Source organism: Sinocyclocheilus rhinocerous, unplaced genomic scaffold, assembly GCF_001515625.1.
Source record: "Sinocyclocheilus rhinocerous isolate Xijiao unplaced genomic scaffold, SAMN03320098_v1.1 scaffold851, whole genome shotgun sequence".
Taxonomy (NCBI): domain Eukaryota; kingdom Metazoa; phylum Chordata; class Actinopteri; order Cypriniformes; family Cyprinidae; genus Sinocyclocheilus; species Sinocyclocheilus rhinocerous.
In genome coordinates, this window is record NW_015624573.1 from 1,124,386 (window position 1) to 1,145,862 (window position 21,477).

A 21,477-nucleotide genomic window follows, 5' to 3' on the forward strand; every position below is an offset into this window, starting at 1 on the left:
GTGTGTGTGTGTGTGTGTGTGTGTGTGTGTGTGTGTGTGTGTGTGTGGCCCGGTGGGTCTCGCGCAGCGGGCCGGATTACAGCTTCTCGCAGACGGGCCTCTATCCGTATCGGCCCAGCAGGCCCGACTCTCCCGGTCCCGATCGCTCAGTCCTCCGAGCTGCTGAAAATGTCCTCCGATCCCGCGGCCCGGTCAAACCGGAACGCATCCGATATAACAACAACAATAGTATGGCAGAAGTCTGTGTGTCCGGCGCGCGCGCCGTGATCAGGTCCAGAGAGAGGAGCGAATCCTCTCCATCTCCGCGCGAAGAAGAAAACACACAGGCGAGCCTTTCCCGACTAGCATCGCCCGCTAGCCACCGCTGCTAAACCCCCCCTCAAAACCCTCCTAACGAATGATCATCGTCGTCGCTGGATGGCCAAGTTGGTTCCGTGAAAAATGACAACTGACAGTCTCCACCTGAACTGTGTTAGATATGCGACGGTAGCCTTTGGAGAAGCGTGACGGTGTGCGGTTTATCGGCGGGACTCATCTCTCCTCAGGGCGCTCCGCAGCTCCGCTCTCAAACTGCCATCATGGCTTCCCACGGAGGAAAAAAGAACGTAAATCCGGCACGTTTACCCAGAGAGAAAAAAAACATATCCTTTTTATAATCTGAAGAACCTTCTTTCGCCACAAAGAACCTTTCAGACAAAACGTTTCTTCTATGGGATCGTGAAGCACCTTTATTTTTAAGAGTGTATTATGAAAAAGCTAAGCAAAATCTGAGCCCTTTAAAGAGTAAAGGAATTAAAAGGGTAATTTGACATGTTAAATGAAATTAAAATCACAGTTTTGTCTGTGTGTGTTAGTATTAATGTCATGTATTAGTGCATGCCTAAATGCTGACAAAATTCAGCTTTAGCACATTAACGGAATTTTTATCGTTAAAAGTAAATTATTAAAATGACTTTTAATGGAAATAAAGCTTAAATAAAATAAAATATGAATATAAATATTAGATGAAAAACTTTAAACAAAAATTAAAAATGTTGAGCTGGCACTGAACTGAAATAAGTTTAAGTTAAAACAAAAAATTACTAACTGGAAATAAATACAAACTTTAATGAAAATAAATTAAACCTAAACAGTAATATTTAAAGAAATCTATAAAAAAATAAAAGCTGATTAAATTAGTAATAGAGATTATAAACGTATAATACTAAAATAACACTGATATAAAGATGTGGCAGTTTCAACATGAAATAAGTGATATACAATTTATTGGGGTCTTTAAACCCATTCAGCATTCAGTAAGATGCTAAAAACCCTTTGTTCACAATCTTTTTTTTTCTAGAACACCTAGGCTGTATCTACACAGTCTCCTTAATTAAACACACCCGATTCAACTTGTTAGTAATTTATGACTTAAAATAGGGAAGGAAGACTTCCAAAATATGTTGGGGGGACAAGGGTTGGGAAACACTGTATTAACACATGGCAAGATTTAGGGAAATGGGTGAGTATGTCCTGTCCTTAACTCAAAGTAGGTCTCCGTGCCTCAAGTGGCTTATTTTATAGATGCTTGTTCCCCGGGAAAATCCATGCCACACATCCTGTACATACTCACTGTAACCTTTTCAGAATTGCACAGCACTGCAACACTGCAGTTAGCAGATTTAAATAGGGTTACCTAGAACATATTGGATCTAATGCTCTCATCCGCACTAAGTCTAATTGGGAATCCCCTAAATCCATTTGGGAATGCCTAGGGTCTAGTGGAGCAGAGTCACAGCCCTGCTCCCTAAATCCATCCATCCATCATCTTAGGAGTTATTCACCCGTAACAGATTTTAGGACTATGTTCTAGGGCGCATTATGCCTACGTCCGGGCCACGACCTCATATAAACCGATTATAAACGGCTTTTTGCTTCATACGGGAATGAAAAGTTCCACAAAACAGTTTGCTTATGTACTGTAACTGTTAGCTGAAGTTATATTTGCATAATCAGCTATTTTTCCCCATGGTGCTATGTGGTTTCTGTACACTGGTGACCGACCACCAGATGGCAGTAGAGGGTCAATATTTCTGTGGATGCGCGCAGCATAACTCCAGTTACGCCATCCATCTGTTAAATGTAACTTTTGCCCTTGTTTCAGAGAACAGAAAGCAAGCTGTAATATAGTCACACTAGTCACACACTGTGAACATCTAAAAGCAGCCACGTGGTCACAATTATGTAATCACAGTAAAAAGATTTAATTAAAAGAGATAAGATGTCCAGATATCCAGATGACATTGCATTCGCTGTTAAAGCTTTAATAAAACAGTGTTATTCATTGTTGTCTTTAAAATAAATATTTTCCCTAGTATGCTTTCCCCAGTATGGTCCCCAGATAACGGCCCCTTTTCTTGGGGGTAAAAAAAAAAGTTGTCATATGTAAACAAAATTATTCTGAAAATCTGACTGCATTTGCAGCTGCATGAACACTGCTTTGATTTACACATCAACAAAAAGTCTGGGGTCAGTAAGTTTTTTTTAAAGAAAATTATATTTATATTAAGCAAGATACATTAATCAAAACTGACAGAAAAGATGTTTATATTGTTACAGAAAATTTCATCAAAGAATCCTGCAAAAAGTGTCCGTTTCCACAAAAATATTCAGCAGCACTGTTTTCAGCATTGATAATAAAAAAAATGGTTCTTGAGCACCAAATCAGCATATTAAAACGATTTCTGAAGGATCATGTGACATTGAAGACTGGAGTAATGGCTGCTTAAATTCAGCTTTGCCGTCACAGCAAAAAAACAGTTACTTTAAATTGTAAAGTAATTCAAATTAATGCAGTTTGTTGATCATTAGAGACTTTAAAAAACATTCTTACCAACCCCAAACTTTTGAACAGTATAGAGTAATTGCTTCATTTAGATTACAATTGATATACTTTTTCTTTTAAATGCCGGCTAAAATACAAAACACATTCCTAAATACAATTTAAGATCTCATAATCTCTTTGGGACTGACAATCTGTTAATTAAGGCACATCAGTTTAAATTTCACAGTTGAAAAAGCATGTTTATAATTCAGTTTAAAAACAATGCTGTAGTAAAATAATTCCTCACAGGAAATCTTGTAAGTATGCGCCTTCATTTTTCAATGCCTTGAAGTAGTTTAGTGTACCGAGTCATTCTCAGTGTGGACCACATGCGCTGTGATCTGAGGTTTTCTGTGTTGGAACGTCTTGAATGTGTCATCACTGGTCTCTCTGTAGAGAAGTGTAATACTCTGTGAGGACCTTCCAGGCTTTAGGGGCCATGAAGCCATCAGGAGGGCTCTCTCCACTGCGGGCCAGCTTGCGCATCTTAGTCCCGGAGATGAACTCAAAATCAGCATGTCTGCATTGTTTGAAAAACAAGAGGTAAAAGCAGCCTGCTTTTCATGCTTCGGAATCACTAAGCAACCACTTTTACATGCAAAAAAGGTTTGCTTAAGTTTCCGGTTATTGGAAAAAGACATTTACATGCATCACCGCTATTGGAATTCTCCTGAATCAGCATATTTTAAATAGTCTAAGAGATGCACATACACCTCTTCATGTTAATTACTTGTGAAATACTGGAATTGCTCTGCAATTCAGTCTCACCTGTCTTTGTCATAGAAGTCCATAGCCTTCTTGGTCTTATTGTATGCAGCCACTCTGAAGGGGATAATTTCCACAGAGGTGAGTCCAGGGGCCATGGATAGAACTTTACCTCCATGAGATGGATCATACAGGTCCTGTCCTGACTCTGGATGGGGCATCCCAGCAGGATCACGACCCACAATGTAGAAATTAGAACCTGCTACCATCCTTGCACGACAGTGCCACTGGACCTGACAGACACAGGAACATGGTTAGCCATTTAAAAACAGTAACATAGTGATATATTATTCCAATTAAAAAAAACTTTTTTCTATTTAAATATATATTAAAATTTAATTTATTCCTGTAATGGCAAAGATTTTCAGCAGCCATTACTCCAGGCTTTGTTTCGCATGATCCTTCAGAAATCATGCTAATATGCTGATTTGGTGCTCAAGAAACATTTATTATTATTGTTATCAATGTTGAAAACAGTTGTGCTGCCTATTGTTTTTGTGAAAACTGTGATGCAGTTTTTTCAGATTCTTTGATAAATAGAAGGTTCAATAGAACAGCATTTATTTGAAATAAAAAACTTTTGTACATTATAAATGTCTTTCGATCACTTTTGATCAATAAAATGATTCATTTATTTCATATATTTCATATATTTATTATATGAAATTTATAAAATATCTATATGTGTTTATGAAAGATAACCATCTACATACCTCTGTAGGCCCAGCGTACATCATAGGGGAGGGAAAGATGGCCACAATGGTGGATTGTGGGTCTAGAATGCCGTCCTCCAGCACGGCCGCATGCTGTTTCATCCTCCAGTCCAGAGGCACGTCATCATCTTTGGTCCAGCCACCCAAAGGATGCAAAAGCAGCACTGGCCTTCGATACCCGCGTTCCTCCAGTCGTCGACGTGTGTCGGTCATAAGCAGGGCATGGCCATTATGCACCGGGTTCCTGAGTTGAAAAGCAAACACTGCGTCTGGGAAAACAATAGAATGGTCAAGTCCAGTGGTTTAATTAGTTGTCGCATGACCATGGTGAAGTCCAGAATATCATTAGTTTCTCAAGAGGGTGCTAAGAACCTCCAAAGCCAGAAATCCCAGACACTCATGTGGTGTATCAAATTAAAAACCTCGATTTCTTATTTGACTTTATCGAATTGACACCACCCAATGAATACTTGACATGTGGTAAACATGTGACTTATTTTAGGCACACCCTATCACATGTTTTTTTAAAACAAAAAAGTGCCAGCTGTGGTTTTAAATGTGGGTTATAAAGCCCAATTTTATTGTTTATTACATTTTTAACATTGTGACCTACATGAGCGCTTTGGATTCCTTACTTCATATACAGCCCCTGATGCAATATCTTGCTGCCATATTTTTGCCCGCCAAGAACCTGTTTGGCAACATGATTTTACAAAATCACATCCTAGATCCAGAATGACAGTGATTTTCATTGGAGATGCATGAGTACTGAAAAACTTAAGTTTAATGGATTAGTTCACTTCCAGAATAATAATGTCCTGATAATTTACTCACCCCCATGTCATCCAAGATGTTCATGTCTTTCTATCTTCAGTTGCAAAGAAATTGAACATTTGAGGAAAACATTCCAGGATTTTTCTCTAGTGGACTTCAATGGCGGCCAATGGGTTGAAGGTCCAAATTGCAGTTTCAAAGGGCTCTACACGATCCCAGCCGAGGAATTAAGGTCTTATCTAGTGAAACGATCTATCATTTTCTAAAAAAATAAATAAATAAAAACCTATATACTTTTTAACCTCAAATGCTCGACCTCACACATTACGTAATCACGTTGGAAAGGTCAAGTGTGACGTAGGCGGAAGTACCAACCCAGTGTTTACAAAGCGAATGTGCAAAGAAAGTCAAATGGCCTTTAAAAAAAAAGGTAAACCAACGATGTTGGATGATTTTGAAGTTCGAGAAGAAAATGATATGGAGTTTTTCACCGTACCATAACTTTTTGAACCGTAGCACACAGACGAAGAACAAACCACGTGTGACCTTTCCAACGTGATTATCGCAGAGCTAGTGCAAAATGAGCATTTGTGGTTTAAAAGCATATAAACTTAAAAACATTTTTTGAGAAAATGATCAATCGTTTCGCTAGATAAGACCCTTATTCCTCGGCTGGGATCGTCTAGAGCCCTTTGACGCTGCATTGAAACTGCAATTTGGACCTTCAACCCACTGGCCGCCATTGAAGTCTACTATATACAGAAAAATCCTGGAATGTTTTCCTCAAAAAACATAATTTCTTTGCAACTGAAGAAAGAAAGACATGAACATCTTGGATGACATGGGGGTGAGTAAATGATCAGGAATTGTTTTATTCAGGAAGTGCAATAATCCTTTAAAGTGTCTCCAGAAAATTACTCTGTAAACGTAGTTACTTGTTAACTCTTAATCGTCCTCTTTAACCCATTTACTTTTACCTGCTTTCATCTCTTTAAATCTCTCCTTTAGCTCTCGTGGAGTGAGACGGTACTGATCCAGCCCATCGTTCCATCTGATTCGCTCCAATACCTCTAGCTCACCTCCAACCAGCCAATCACCGCTTTCCAAAACCATCTGTTGACAGGTAAACAGTTAAAGCATGTAATTTTTGTGCATTTGTAAGTTATAATACTTTGGTGATTTGTTATACATTAATTATCAAGGCATTTGCTGAAAATGATTAATACCTTTATATAAGGGTGTTTGGGGCAGGTTGTCCCCCATTGGTGAGCACATCGTTCTTCCTTTCGATGCTCATAGAACTCTGGGTTGCGTAAGATGGCGACACGTTTTCCCTGGTACTCCAGAGCCACAGCCACACTGCCTTGTAGACGTTCTTTAACCTCCATTGCAACAGGAAGGACAATGGGTATTGAGAGGTTGATGGTACCACCTGTATTTAGAAATAGGTTAATCTGCATATATTAGAAATAATTTTAAAGAGATGACTGGAATCACAGAAACTATTTCTTTATAAGTATTATTATTTTTTTAATTATGGGAAAAAACTGCCCAAATACCCCTTAACACATAACATCTAAAGACAATATGGATCATTAGATGTCTGCTACATTAAATGCCACTCAGGAAGGACAATGGGTATTGAGAGGTTGATGGTACCACCTGTATTTTGAAATAGGTTAATCTGCATATATTAGAAATAATTTTAAAGAGATGACTGGAATCACAGAAACTGTTTCTTTATAAGTATTATTATTTTTTTAATTATGGGAAAAAACTGCCCAAATACCCCTTAACACATAACATCTAAAGACAATATGGATCATTAGATGTCTGCTACATTAAATGCCACTAACAATGTATATCAGTACACGTTGAATGTTATTTGCTTGTGTGCGATTGCAACTACTATTAAAAAATAGTGATCGAAGTTCGCTGACCAACCCAATTAAAGCAAACAAAGCGTGTGAGTTTCACAGGAAGCCAGATCATTGCATCATTCTGTCTCCTGAAAGCAGCTTCAGCTCTGGCAACTGTTATTTTATGCATGAAACATCTTCTAAATAGATCAGCCTTCTGCTGCTGGTATAAGCACCATTGCCAGCATAAAAACGATAAACCTGACTAAGTCTGATTGCTGTGTGTACTGCAGAATCCAACCCAATTAAAGCAAACAAAGCGTGTGAGTTTCACAGGAAGCCAGATCATTGCATCGTTCTGTCTCCTGAAAGCAGCTTCAGCTCTGGCAACTGTTATTTTATGCATGAAACATCTTCTAAATAACAGTGCAGAGCTTAGATCAGCCTTCTGCTGCTGGTATAAGCACCATTGCCAGCATAAAAACGATAAACCTGACTAAGTCTGATTGCTGTGTGTACTGCAGAATAAAAATGAGTAGCACTATAAAAGAAGGGAGGTGTCTGGTATGGCAACAAGAGTGTGCTTGTATGTTACCATCAAGTAGGGTGTTGAAGTGAATAACTTGTAGGTATTCTCTCTCCCTCATGAAACCCTTCAGAGGACTAGCCCATCCTTCAGCCAACACCTGCACCCACTGTAAGTCCAGCTACACACACAAATACAGAGAGCTGTGTTTACAAACGGAACAGTTAGCTAATATCATATTCGTCCAAATGTCTGTTCTGATTGATTGTCTGTGGGATTATATAACATCATGGAATAATAGGTGAGAATAAGTTTAAGGAAGAGCATTCAAATTGTTATTGTTGTGGTTTCTGGAATAAATTTGCATTGAGAATTAGGGAACAGCACACTGTTCACGGGCTGATAAAGCAGTTGTGTTTCATCTAGTCAATAATTCACTCATATTTATGAACAGATGAACCTGAGTGGACCCTGGCCTTGAGGACGAATGCAGCTGGTTACCTTGGTGATGCTGATAGAGGGCAGGGTGCTAGCGTCTGTCTGTGCCAGCTTCAGTCTGTTCTCAGGCATAAAGAGTTCATTAATCTCCTCTAAAACTCCACTGGGAACGATGCTCTGAGAAAGAGAAATCATCAAAGGGTTGAATGAAAAGTAGAAGAAGAACTGTATTTTCCATAATGGCATGTGCATCTGTTACCCTAAGGAGCTATTTTTATCTGATCTGACCCTTAAAAATGACTTTCATTGCTGTAGTTGCAATGTTGTCAGGTTAGTTTAATTATAGTAGATGTGAATTCCCTGATGTGAATAAGTTATCAACATGGCTTCAAAAGACTTGGAATATAACTCCTGAGTTTTACACTATTTTATGGTGAACAACACTTTTGTAGTGTTTTTTAAGCTTGGCAGCTCACAGTAAATTATGAAGTTATTGGATGAAAAAAAAACTATGTGAAGATTCTTTAAAACAATTACACTAGTGTTCAAAAGTTTGGAGTCGGTATGATTTTGTAATGATTTTGACTCAACATGGTTGCATCTCAACAAGGCAGATTTTTCTTTATAAAAAAAATACAGTAAAAACGGTAATATTGTGAAATAAAATTGTGTATAATTACAGTTTAAAATAACTTTTTTTTACATATATATTTCTATTTTCATATATTTTTAAAATGTAGTTTATTCCTGTGATGGCAAAGGTGAATTTTTAACATCTATCAGTCTTCAGTGTCACATGATCCTTCAGAAATCATTCTAATATGCCAATTTGGTTATCAAAAAACATTTCTTAATATTAATAGTGTTGAACACAGTGCTGCTTAATATTTTTGTATTTTTGCTGCATTATGAATCTTGCTAAAAAGAATTTGTGTCTGTAACTTTTTTATTACAGTATGTCTGTCAATTTATTACGTCTGTGAATTCTGATAAGCTTAATACATCTTTCCTGAATACAAGTATTCATTCCTTAAAAAGAAAAATATGCTGACCCCAAACTTTTTCTAATGTATTTTTGTATTCCACAGAAAAAAAATTACAAAAGATGGGTTTTGGAACGACATGAGGGTGAGTAAATAATGACAGAATTTTATTTTCAGGTGAACTATCATTAGATCCTTTAATTTTTACTACAAGTAAACTGGAGTAAAATATCTTGCCCTTTCTACAAAGGTTGTGCCCTTCAGACAGATATGTTGACAGAGGCTTTTGCTTTGGTTTCGACCTTGGACTTCTGACCAAAGATAAAGTTAAGTGCACCAATTGGGAAATGGCAAATGAAAGCTATTCTTAAAGCCCAAAGTACTGTATACTTCAGCTGTCCGTGATGTGTCCTGTTGTGTTCAGCTCCTGACTAACCTGCTCCTTCAAAAGTTCCACCAGCTGCAGAATGCATTCGTTCACTGTGAGCTCTCCGGTCTTCAGAATCAGCTCAGGAGCCTCTGGACACTCATACTCAGAATCAATACCGGTGAAGCCTGAGTGAGAAACGAAGGAAGGCAAATAAATGTTTGTTTAAAAAAAAAAAAAAGTTTAGTTTTAAAGTTCCAATGGTTTTTATATCACCTTTAATCTGTCCAGCTCTAGCTTTTTTGTAGAGTCCTTTAACGTCTCTGCTCTCGCACACATCTAGAGGAGCGTTCACAAACACCTCAAAAAATGGCAAACCTGCTTTCTCATGGATCCTCCGGGCCTCTGCACGGTCCTGCAGAGGCAAGATGGTCAGCATTATGCATTTTATAGAACATTTTTATTAAAGACGGTTAAAGAAAATGAAAACACAGCAGTGTTTATCGCTCCTTGCGTTTACATAATTATTTGTGTGCTTTGGTTATTTTCATTTGTAAGTCACTTTGAATAACAGTATCTGCTAAAATGAACAAAAATTAGGGCCGTTTATACTGCAGTGCATTTAAAACGTCTCAAAACATAGTGATAATGTTGTGATCTTATCTTAGTGTTGTGATTTTTATTTGATTCTTTGATTTTTAAACCTAATTTAACCAATTTCACAGTATAAATGATAAAGTAATCCCAGATGTTGGTTAGATAGCTCACTTTGGTAAACGGCGAGATGAAACTTGTAATGCAAACAAGCCCAGCATCTGCAAACAGTTTGGCCACTTCAGCAATACGCCGAATATTCTCCTCTCGATCCTCAGAAGTAAAGCCCAGGTTCTTATTCAGGCCGTGACGGATGTTATCACCATCCAAAGAGTAGCCGGGAATGGCGTGAGAGACCAGATACTCCTCTAAAGCGAATCCCACTGTTGTCTTACCAGCCCCTGACAGACCTGTGTACACACGCAAAGTAATTCCAATCAAATCTTTTCATTAAAGAAACTTGGAAGAAATGTTTCATGGCTACCACAAAAATAGTAAGCAAGACAACATTCAACATTGATAATTATAAGATATGTTTCTTGTGCACCAATTTAGCATATTAGAATGATTTCTGAAAGATCATGTGACACTGAAGTATTTTTCATCAAATAAATGCAGCCTTGGTGAGCATAAGAGGAAAATCCTACTGACCCCAAACTTTTAAACAGTACTTTATAAAAAAAAGTTTTAAATTAGGTATAATTACAAATTGTGATTCATTCATGATCATGACAATCAAGATTTTTTTCACTTTATACCATATATATGATATAAAGAAAATATTTATCAAGATTGCAATCAATCAAAAGTGACAGTACATTTATTTTAGTAAGTTTAGTACGTTTTTTTTTTTTTTCAAATAAATGCTGTTCTTTTCATCTGTCTATTCATCAAAGAATACTGAAAATGTATCAAGGTTTCCACAAAAATATTAAGCAACTGTTTTCAATATTGATAGTAATAAGACATGTTTCTCGAACGCCAAATCAGCATATTAGAATGATTTCCGAAGGGTCATGTGACACTTAAGACTGGAGTAATGGCTGCTGAAAATTCAGCTTCCATCACAGAAAGAAATTACATTTTAAAATATATCAAAATAGAAAACAGCTATTTTAAATTGTAATAGTATTTCACAATGCTGCTGTTTTATTTTTCATCAAATAAATGCAGCCTTGGTGAGCATAAGAGGAAAATCCTACTGACCCCAAACTTTTAAACAGTACTTTATAAAAAAAAGTTTTAAATTAGGTATAATTACAAATTGTGATTCATTCATGATCATGACAATCAAGATTTTTTTCACTTTCTTTGCAAGTAAAGAAAACAAAAAAAGTTGTCAAGTTATCAGGAACAAGGAACATTTTTCTGGTTCATGTTCATGAAATGAAACCTGAGCCACACTAAGGGGGTAGTGGAGGTACAGAAGGCAAAAAACTGTATTGAAAAACCTAGTGAGTTGAAAAACCTTATAGTCAGCGCCTGGGGTTTCAAGTTCAGCCCAACTTGCTGTACAGGTGTCACAGGTTGGTAAAATTATTTCCCCATTTCAATCTGCTTAGCCTGACATATTGTGTCATTGCTGTTTTTAAACAGAAGCATGCTTTGGATTTCATGATTTCAATTTTGCATTATGCATTTGTTATAACTGTGTGTGTGTGTGTGTGTGTGTGTGTGTGTGTGTGTGTCCATGCATTACCTGTGAGCCAGACTGTACATCCTCTGAAACCTCCTCTGGTTCCCACAACCTGCCCTCTCTTGCTGCGGCTGACATGCAGCCTTGGTGAGCATAAGAGACTTCTTTCAAAAACTTCTTACCGGAATGTTTTGAATGGTATTTGTGAGGGGCGAAGAAATCAAAGCATTGGACACATCTTTATCAGAGTTTCTCTTTTCCTGATTTGGAAAATTCATACTGTGCTTTTAAGAATGAATTGTCACTCCATGTAATTTACAAAGGATTTAGTGTATGAAAGAATAAGTATTAAATATATCAGTGTGTGTTACAGCTATTGGTCTCAGATTGGGTGTCATTAATACAATGTGGTCAGTGTGCAGCCGTTGTAGCTGTAATGATGTGGCTTATTCACATCTCTCTCTCTCTCACACACACACACACACACACTCATACGCTGTATTGCCTCAGCCTCAGTTCCCTGCACTGAGAACCAAGGTGGAAAAATACTGGGTTTGTGCGGGACGAGCAGCAGGAAAACCAATGCTGCTTTATAAACAGACCATTATGTTCATTAACTAGGAATGCTTCAACTTTGAACAGGACACACACCCTCACACAGGGTCAGATATGATATTCCTGCTGACTGTTACACGTCAGATAAAAAAAATGGATTTACAACTCAGTCGATGACGTAATTTAGCTATACACACACACACAGCCTTTTTTTCATACCCCCGTCTCGAATTTACTTGTGGAGTGCTTGAAAAACAAATAGATTCATTCATTACACACCCTACTGACTTCCAGTGAATCCCACTGACAGACCCACTCTCTTATTATGTGCTTTTTCCTTTCATTTTCTCTGTTAAACCAGGCATGCAGTGCCAGTATAGCCTTTTATGAATGAAACCTGTTGAAGTCAAAGATAACAGCCTGAATATATGAATGACTGCCATTAAATCAGCTAAATAAACTCTGACCTTTGAACAGGGTCTAACAGACTCTGTCTTACTGGCTGCAGATGTCATATTTCTGTGTTTTCTAAGACAACAGATCTGCGTAGAGAAGTCTTGTAATGTCTTTGTAGGTTTGTCTTATAAGAAGACTTTTTTTTTTTTAATCTGACATCTGGCTATTCATAACCAAAAGGAATGTGGAGGGGCTTCTTTGTCCTGTTGAGTAATAAGTGACAAAGAAGTCAACCATTTTAGAAGCTTGATTCCTGCTGTTTTTATCACTATACTCACAGTGCTTCAGGTTAGTGTTATTAATTTAGTCATCATTTGAAATGATTTTTTAACATTTTTAAATGATATTTAAAAAATTTATTGAAGATGTATCCCTGGTGTTTTATTCTTATCTTTGAAAATGACTTTTTATATAAAGTTTAATATAAAGTTAAACATTTATCTGAGTGTTTATAGACTCTATATAAAAGTATACAGCTTACATGAAAACACCCAAACAACCTGGACTACTTTTTCTCAATTGCAGTGCGCCTCAACTGAACTCTGATCCCTGACTTGGATTAACTGGCATGAACTTTAAAACAACAGTACTATTGCAAGCATAAAGTCTTTTATATTTTAGAGATGTAACTGTGCTATATTTCTAAATATTACAATAAATTATTCTTATGATATGTGTATAGTTCTTGCTGGTTGCCATATTTCTTGTATGTGTATATATACAAAAGTTTTTTTTGTTTTTGTTTTTTTCACCTAGCTGTGATTTTGTTGGCTTCAAATCCATTTTCTAACTTTCTTAAACTTTTTATTGTGAATTTTGTCTTCCAAACTATTCCAGTATTATCATATTTTAGTGATACAGCAGTTGAATAAAAAGTGAACAACCAAACCATACTTGCAAACATTAAGGCACAAATCAACTATATAATAAAGGCAGATTTAACTAAAAATTTAAAGTTGACAAAAGATAAATGTCAATTTTCATAAATGTCACAATGTCACAAATTGTCACAACTTTTAAATTGTATAAATGCATAGCTAAATTTATGAATTTCAGTACTAATGCAGAAATATCAAACCATTATTTTGTTCATTATTAAATTTTTCATTCATTAATTAAAACAATTATGATGGAATGCAAAAAACTATTCATGAAAAATGTTTAAAACAATACCTAGTTTAAAGGGGTCCTGTTATGCTTTTTTACAAAGTCTTGATTTTGTTTTGGGGGTGTACTAGAACAGGCTCTCATACTAGGTTGTTCGAAAAACACATTATTTTTCACATATTTTACATTATTACAACACCTCTCTCCCCAGTCTGTCATGAACGGCTCAAATAGTTCCTGTATCAAATGAAGGCCCGCCTTCTGAAAGACGAAATGTGCTGTGATTGGTTAGCAAGGCCAGTGTGTGTTGTGATTGGCACCACTCGGCGCCTGGTCGGGAAATGTCACGGGACTTTGAGCGTTGTAACTTTGCAGATCTTTTTAATGCTCAAACAGCAACATTACAGACTAACTAAAGTTGAAAAAGTGAAAACGCATAATAGGACCCCTTTAATGGCAAGTTTCCAGTTTCCAAAAAAGTTTTCCATTGCAATTGTGCAACAAGGACAGCATGTGTTCAATGAACTGTAGCTAACTCAATTAAGTTCAGTAGTGTAGTAGAACTTCTGTAGTCAAAAAGTCATATTTTTGCTTAGTATTCATAATTTTTTATTCATTATTTTAAATTAGTTTTCGTATTTGTTATGCCCTCTTAATGAACTAGTTTTTTCTAGTTATTTTTTAAAGCCAGTAGCCTATGTCTAGCCTTACACTGACTTGCAGCAGAGCGCTTGCCCAGTATCTCCCCAAATGATCGCAGTCAGTTATATAACACAAGAAAAAAAAAAGTTTTTCTTAGAACCCCAGTTCCATGCATCTCAGACATCCCCTGTAAAACACACCGAATGCCTGAGGAACGCCAAAGAAGAAAATACAGCCCTGACAAAATAAACAATCCACTACAGAGAAGTTTTGCTCCGGGCTTTCTGTCTAATCTCACCGGTTTTGGTGTTGCGTTTCCAGGCATCTCACTCCGGTGAAGTGCGCTCGGGTTTGGTCCTTCGCTCGGAGGCGGGGCGGATTAAACTCGCCGGTGAACTTCTTGCAGGTGGTTTGTGAGACGCGAAAAGAGAAGTGTTTTTAAGAGTGTCGCGGGACACGTCGCATTCCAACGGCCATGCCCTCGTCCCACCTCCCGGGACCCACAATCTGCATACGGCTGAATGGAGAGCAGTGTACCGGTATGAGACTGTAAGGCATTGAGGAGGAGGGATCATGAGCTACGGGACAGAGGGGGCGGGGAGAAGGATGTGGGAGAAAAAGAACCCCTCATTCTGCGTTCATGTCTAAAATTAAAAGGATTTTTTGGCAGAGTGCAAATGATTTAATGACATTCAAGGAGTCGACTTTTTAAAGGAATTTCTGTATATGACTTTCTCTTTTTAAATTGCTTCTCTATCTATCTATCTATCTATCATAAGAAAACTAAACTTGGAAACAAGTTTGCTCCCAAGGTCCAGTTTATTGTACTTGCATAACAAACTGACAAATCATACAACATATAAAATAATTTCACGGTTCCCACACACCTGTTGTCCATTGAGTTTTTTTATTTCCAGCCCGTCCTGATTAACAGACAAAAAAAAATGTAATTTTTGACATCAAGTAACAATAAGTAATTACATTCACAGAGTAATTCTAGTCTAGATAATAGAGAGTTGAGCACAACTACAAAAATCATATTCACTACAGACATTTCCATGGCTTGATTTGATTAATTTTATAATAAAATTAGCATCGAACTCGAATAAAATTAGATTAGATCTTATATACTGGGTATTTAAAATAATCTTTGGTCTGAAGAGATATATACTAAAGCATTAACAAAAATACTGTATAAGCAAGCAACAGAGGCCTCTGGACTCTCTACCAAAACCAGCAATATACAACTCAGTCAACAAAGTACAATTGCTGGTTCATTGCTTAGAAATTCAGCAGCAATTTTTTATGATAAAAAAAATAAAAACTAAAGACCTTTTCTAAATGACACTGTAAATATTTTGCATGTGAAATGTCAAATGTGGTTATTTGATTAGATGGTTGGTCAGAGCTGATTTGTCAGCTTTTAAATTTTAGCTCTCTTTACTGGTCCATAACATTCGTAAGTAACACTGTGGGGTTAAATTTAGTTATATTTATATAAAATTATTATATATAAAATATTTTTCTTTAATTCACTGTACAAGTGAAATGTTGTATAACATTAAAAAAAAACATTGTTTTCTTTTTTTGCTGGTTGTTGCTTCTATGAAAATTTCAGTCTGCTGGCCTTTGTGATGTGTTGCACTTTTATGTTCATGAATTGTTAATTTTACACACAGTCTTTTGGTCACAACCCTCTAGCAGAGCACGGTAGCGTTTCTTCACATCCTCATACACTGGAACGGGGTCTGTGAGTCCAGGCAAGGTCAAAGATTTCTCATTGAGTCGTACACCCATCCTAATCCCCTCTGGACATTTATACAGCACTACCAGCAGGTTGGCAGCGTACGGCACAATCTTCCCACTTCGAAATATTCTGTTGTGCTGGGTTGCAAAGTTAGTTGAGCTGAGAGGGATGTCATCCTTGAACAGATCCAGCAGGGTGAGGAGGGGTAACAGCGTCTCAGCATGGCCGACCTGCACTGTCACAGCCTCTGATACAATACCATCCGAGCTGAGAGAAAGAGAGAGAAGACAAACTATAATACAGAATTGAATAGAGAAAAGAGAGAACACCTTGAACCCCTGTATTGGGTTCAAAAATGGGGATAAATTAACTGTAACTGGATTCAATACAATTCAGCAAAAATCACTCTATGAAAAATAAATAGTTCTAAATGCATGTCCTTGAAGTTTAATTCAGTGTTATCTCACATTGCACTTGGCCTTTCATTACAAAGCCCAGGAGACTTGAATTACAAATCACTGTTTGGTTTTATCTAGTGTGCCTATATTTCTACGTCACTACTGTTTGCAACCCATGATTGTAGAGCAGTACTCCATAACCTTTGAACATGAACAAAGGTGATCTTTGAAAAGAAAAAATATATACACGCACATCAATGTCTTTATACTAAGAACAATGAAACAAACACAAAGGGAATGTGAACGGGGAGTTCACCACTAAAACTGAACATAACATAAAGAGAACCAGCAAAAAACACTACCTGCTGTGCAATCATTCATAAAACACATTGGTCATAAATGGGCCTGTGCAGCGTTTTCTGAATGGGTAAGGCAAAGTTATCACCTCATAAACATTTGGCAGAGCCAATTAAAAGCTGATGAATGCTAAATAATCAAAAACTTGCACTGCAAATATGTTGACCAATTAGGCAATTAGGTTAGTGGTGATGCAGTACAAAGTAGTATTATGAAGAGTTTCAGGAAGTTTTAACAAACAACATTTAAATATACGCTAGTCAGACGTGTTTGACCGTTGTGCTCGCATCTTGCAACCACAGCATTTTAAAAACACAGCATTTTAAAACATGAAGCTAAAGTAAAAGTAGTTTCACTTTTAGAGAACATTCTTTTTGCGTTTATGTCCATTCCACTGCCCAAAAAAGCTGCATAAACACACTCAGTGAATCACACCTTAATGTACTTTGTTTAAAAATTAGTTAACAATTGAGGATCATTTTTAATGCATCCAATAAAATATAACACATGACTGTTTTAAAGTTCTTTTTACAAAAACATTCAAATTCTTCAACACAGAGAGATGCCTAGGCTATAAGCTTGCTCAGTTGTCACAGATAGGATGTCTCAAAAGGGCATGTTTGGGGAAAAATGAACAGTTGTAGAATATACTCACTTGATCTAATATTGCAACAACATCATTCTGACATCAAGCAGTGAGTTTTTAAATAACCGGTACCCTGGACAATGATAGATGCTAATTTTACATACATGGTAACAACTAAACTACCTGCAACCACTTCGTTTTTCATCTTAAAATGACTGTGACCATAATCAAAATCACTAGACAGCACCTCCAAATTTCATAGCCAAGAATTTAGATTGTCAGGGACGTCCATATCAAATCAGTCTACAGTATTTTACCAACTAATGGATTATAATTCTTATTTGCTTCATGGCTGATGCTATTAGCTACTTTAAGATTTGCTTAGTTATAATGAAAGGAAAGGAAAAAGTAAAAAACAAAAACAAAACAAAAAACAGTCAGATAAGCATCAAGAAACGAATGCAAAACCGGTTTGGTTGGATTTATGGAAATGGCTACAGGAATAGTTTGCTAAATTACTTCATTTGAACATTCCATCATTTACTTATCATCATGCTGTTCTAAACCAGTATGGCCATCTTACCACCGTCAAACACAAAAGGAGAAATTTAGCACAATGTTCAAGCTGCTCTTTTCCATACTGGGAAACTAAATAGATTCCATACATTCAGAATTATGGCGAAAGTATCTCAGCAAATAAAATTACATTTATAAAGTAAATGAGTAAATGATTTTTCTTAAACAGAAGAGAACAGTGTCATCAATGACAAAGAACACAGGTTTGACTCCCAATGATTGGCCAAATGTGACCCTGGACCACAAAACCAGTCTTAAGTCGCTGGGGTATATTTGTAGCAATAGCCAAAAATACATTGTATGGGTCAAAATTATTGATATTTCTTTTATGGCAAAAATCATTAGGATATTAAATAAAGATCATGTTCCATGAAGATATTTTGTAAATTTCCTACCATAAATATATCAAAACTTAATTTTTGATTAGTAATATGCATTGAACTTCATTTGGACAACTTTAAAGGCGATTTTCTCCATATTTAGATTTTTGTTGCAGCCTCAGATTCCAGATATTCAAATAGTTGTATCTCGGCCAAATATTGTCCTATTAAAGCTTATTTATTCAACTTTCAGATGATGTATAAATGTCAATTTCGAAAAATTGACCCTTATGACTGGTTTTGTGGTCCAGGGTCACAAATATATACATGTAAATATAAGGACACGTATACTTAATTCATAGTTTTATGACACACATCTTCCCCACACCCAAGTTTGCTTAACTTTCAGTATGACATTCAAAAACAGAAAAGGATGTTTAACAGACCCAAGGGAATGATGAAAAGAAGGACTGCTGATTATTACACAAGAGAATTATATCACTCTAGTTCCGGTTCAGATGCTGTGTATTCTGTGTAATGTGGCGTGTTGGGGCTCTGTGTGTGAAGTGGGCAGTGGGTATGAGGCTGTATATGTGGTATGACGCTAGTCAGGCTATAAATTCAACAAGAAACCGTTTTTATGCATGCTCGACTGCTCTCAAATAGAGATAATTTAATCTTTCTGGCTACGTTCGCACATAACATTTGGGATCGCCAACAATGTTTGCTGTAAGGTTTAACGTTCAGTAGCAAACAGGAGCGGATCAAACAATGGGCAGGTAACCAAAGTCAAAGCCCTTCGATGGCCTTGAGTAACGCCTGAAATCAGAGTGACAGATAATGATAGCAAATATTATAGTCTTAGCTTTCTTTGGTTGTATTAGATGTATTTTTTCTTTCTTCTCTTCTCAAACACTTATTCGATCACACAATGTCCAAATTTCCTGCAATTATTCATATTCTAAAAGAGAATATTCTTTTGAACTTTCTATTTATCAAAAAATCTTGAAAAACATGTACAATAATTTTTCACATGTATTGCAGCACAACTGTTTTCTACTGTGATTTCATTCATACAACTCATATCAGTTGAATGTATTTTTAAAATTCCCTTGAAATGTAAAGAAATTTGCAACCAACTCTCTCTCTCTCGCTTTTGCTCCTGTGAGTTGGTTTCTTTGTTGAAAGACTAAACAAAGACAAACAAAGGATGTTCCCTCGACACCCTCACAGCTAAACTAAGACTCTGCTATGTAAAAAAAACTAGGCTTTTTCCAGCGTTGTCTGTCTGTACCTGCTGATCTTATTCATTTACTTCTGAGCCATAATAACTGATACTGCGGTGAAAGCAGGAACCAGACACTCTATTTTTTCTCAGAAATGAAAGCCCATAGTGATACAAAAATAAAAGGTTTTAACTTAAAGGGGTCATATGATGCGATTTCATTTTTTCCTTTCTCTTTAGAGTGTTACAAGCTCTTGGTGCATAAAGAAGATCTGTAAAGTACAAAACGGCACAATGGCAAATAAATGTAGATGAATTTGCAATAAAATGGAAATTGTATAACATTTTCCTTATATGCACTTTATAAAGATAAGAGAGACCGCACAGTGATCTTACTTGATCTGGGTTACAACTTGGTCAAGACGATGGAAAAGATCATGGAAGAGGATGCAGCTTGACTTGCTGTTGATTTCATGCCCATAGCTTCACTTCCAGTACTGTTTCAGGTCTCCAGCATACTCAATTACCTTAAGAGACACAACACAGTGCCTTCAAACATTTACAGGTACATATCACATCTCACCAGAGTGCAATAACATTCAGATATATTTGTTGTCATTAGACTAACATTGTGACTTAAAAATCTCTACTGGCCTGAAAATAAGTTTTATCTTAAAACATACACTACCAAAAAGTTCAAAGGGATTGGTAAGATTTATAAAATGTTTTTGAATGTAGTCTCTTATGCTTACCAGGGCTGATTTATTTATTAAATGACCTCTAAAGCAAAAGCAGTAACACTATGAAATATTATTACAATTTAAATAAGCTGTTTCGTATTTTAACATATTGAGAAAATGTATTTTCTTCCTGTGATGACAGCAGCCATTACTCCAGTATTCAGTGTCAAATGATCCTTAAATCATTCTAATATGATGATTTGTCCAGTATTCAGTGTCAAATGATCCTTAAATCATTCTAATATGATGATTTGTTGCACAAGAAACTTTTCTTCTTATTATCAATCTTGAAAACCATTCTGCTGCATAACATTTTTGTGCAAACTGTGATTAATAGAAAGTTCAAAAGCATTCATTTGAAATAGGATTTTTTTTATATACTGTACATGTAAAAGTCTTTACTGGCAAATAAAAGTATTAATTTCTGTAAAAAAAAAAAAAAAAAATCCCCATTCTCTGTTTCTTAAGTAAAACCTCCAAGGAAAAGGAAACATGGGCAAACAGAAAAACTGCTCTGTTCCAGTACCTGTGCATCTACCTCGTCAAACAACTGGCACCAGGGTGAGTTCAGCTCCTGGATTGCAAACTCATATGCACACAGGAAGAAACCTGCTTCCACTGAATCTGTGAAGCAAAATAAATATTAAGACAATGTGTCATTTGCTAACCCATCAGACAGTAGACCAAATTACACTGTAAATTATAGAGTGTATTATAGTATAGTATGATTGTAGATATTACTTCTTTGTAAAAGCTGGATATTTGATAAAAGCATGTGTTGTTGTACATGGCAATCTGATATTTTAGCACTTTATTTCTGCTATTGGGGCCAAAAACAAAACAACAACACTGCCATCTAATGGTCATACTAACCGCAGTAGCTACAATACCCTAAATTATTTCCCTCTCACTATCTCTTACTCTTTGTTTGTGCATTGATATACAACTGCTGACAGCAGCAGATCAAGTGAGCAGCCCTGACCTCTAAACTCTCAGAGTAAGTAAATCCTGCTTCATCAACTGGTTCTCATTCCCAACTGTTCCCATCTATAATTCTGTTCTCCAGAGAAAAAGCTACAGCATACTGTCAACTACTACTGTCATAACTTTGGAAGCCCAGCCCTGCCAGCCAATTTGAGTTATGGACTTGGAATCTCTTAATCTTCTAGATTTCCAGCCATTTTCATTTTTAGCTTTTTATATATATATATATTTTTTTTTTTTTTTTTTTTTTTTTATTATTTCTATTT

The 21,477-nt window shown here is 36.4% G+C and overlaps 1 protein-coding gene and 1 pseudogene across 1 annotated transcript; both read right to left on the reverse strand.

The window, feature by feature from the left end:
* Positions 1-2,756: 2,756 nt before the first annotated feature.
* On the reverse strand, positions 2,757-14,836 carry LOC107744767 (bifunctional 3'-phosphoadenosine 5'-phosphosulfate synthase 2-like). Its single transcript, XM_016558575.1, has 12 exons — positions 14,769-14,836; positions 11,582-11,661; positions 10,057-10,292; positions 9,565-9,703; positions 9,358-9,476; positions 8,002-8,115; positions 7,570-7,681; positions 6,342-6,547; positions 6,093-6,228; positions 4,342-4,610; positions 3,632-3,861; positions 2,757-3,383 (listed from the first exon to the last, which is right to left on the reverse strand). The coding sequence occupies exons 1-12, from the start codon at positions 14,834-14,836 to the stop codon at positions 3,242-3,244; spliced, it is 1,851 nt and encodes a 616-aa protein (XP_016414061.1). The 3' UTR covers positions 2,757-3,241.
* Positions 14,837-15,391: 555 nt separating this feature from the next.
* The window catches only part of LOC107744775 (multiple inositol polyphosphate phosphatase 1-like), a 14,821-nt pseudogene continuing 8,735 nt past the window's right edge, over positions 15,392-21,477 (reverse strand).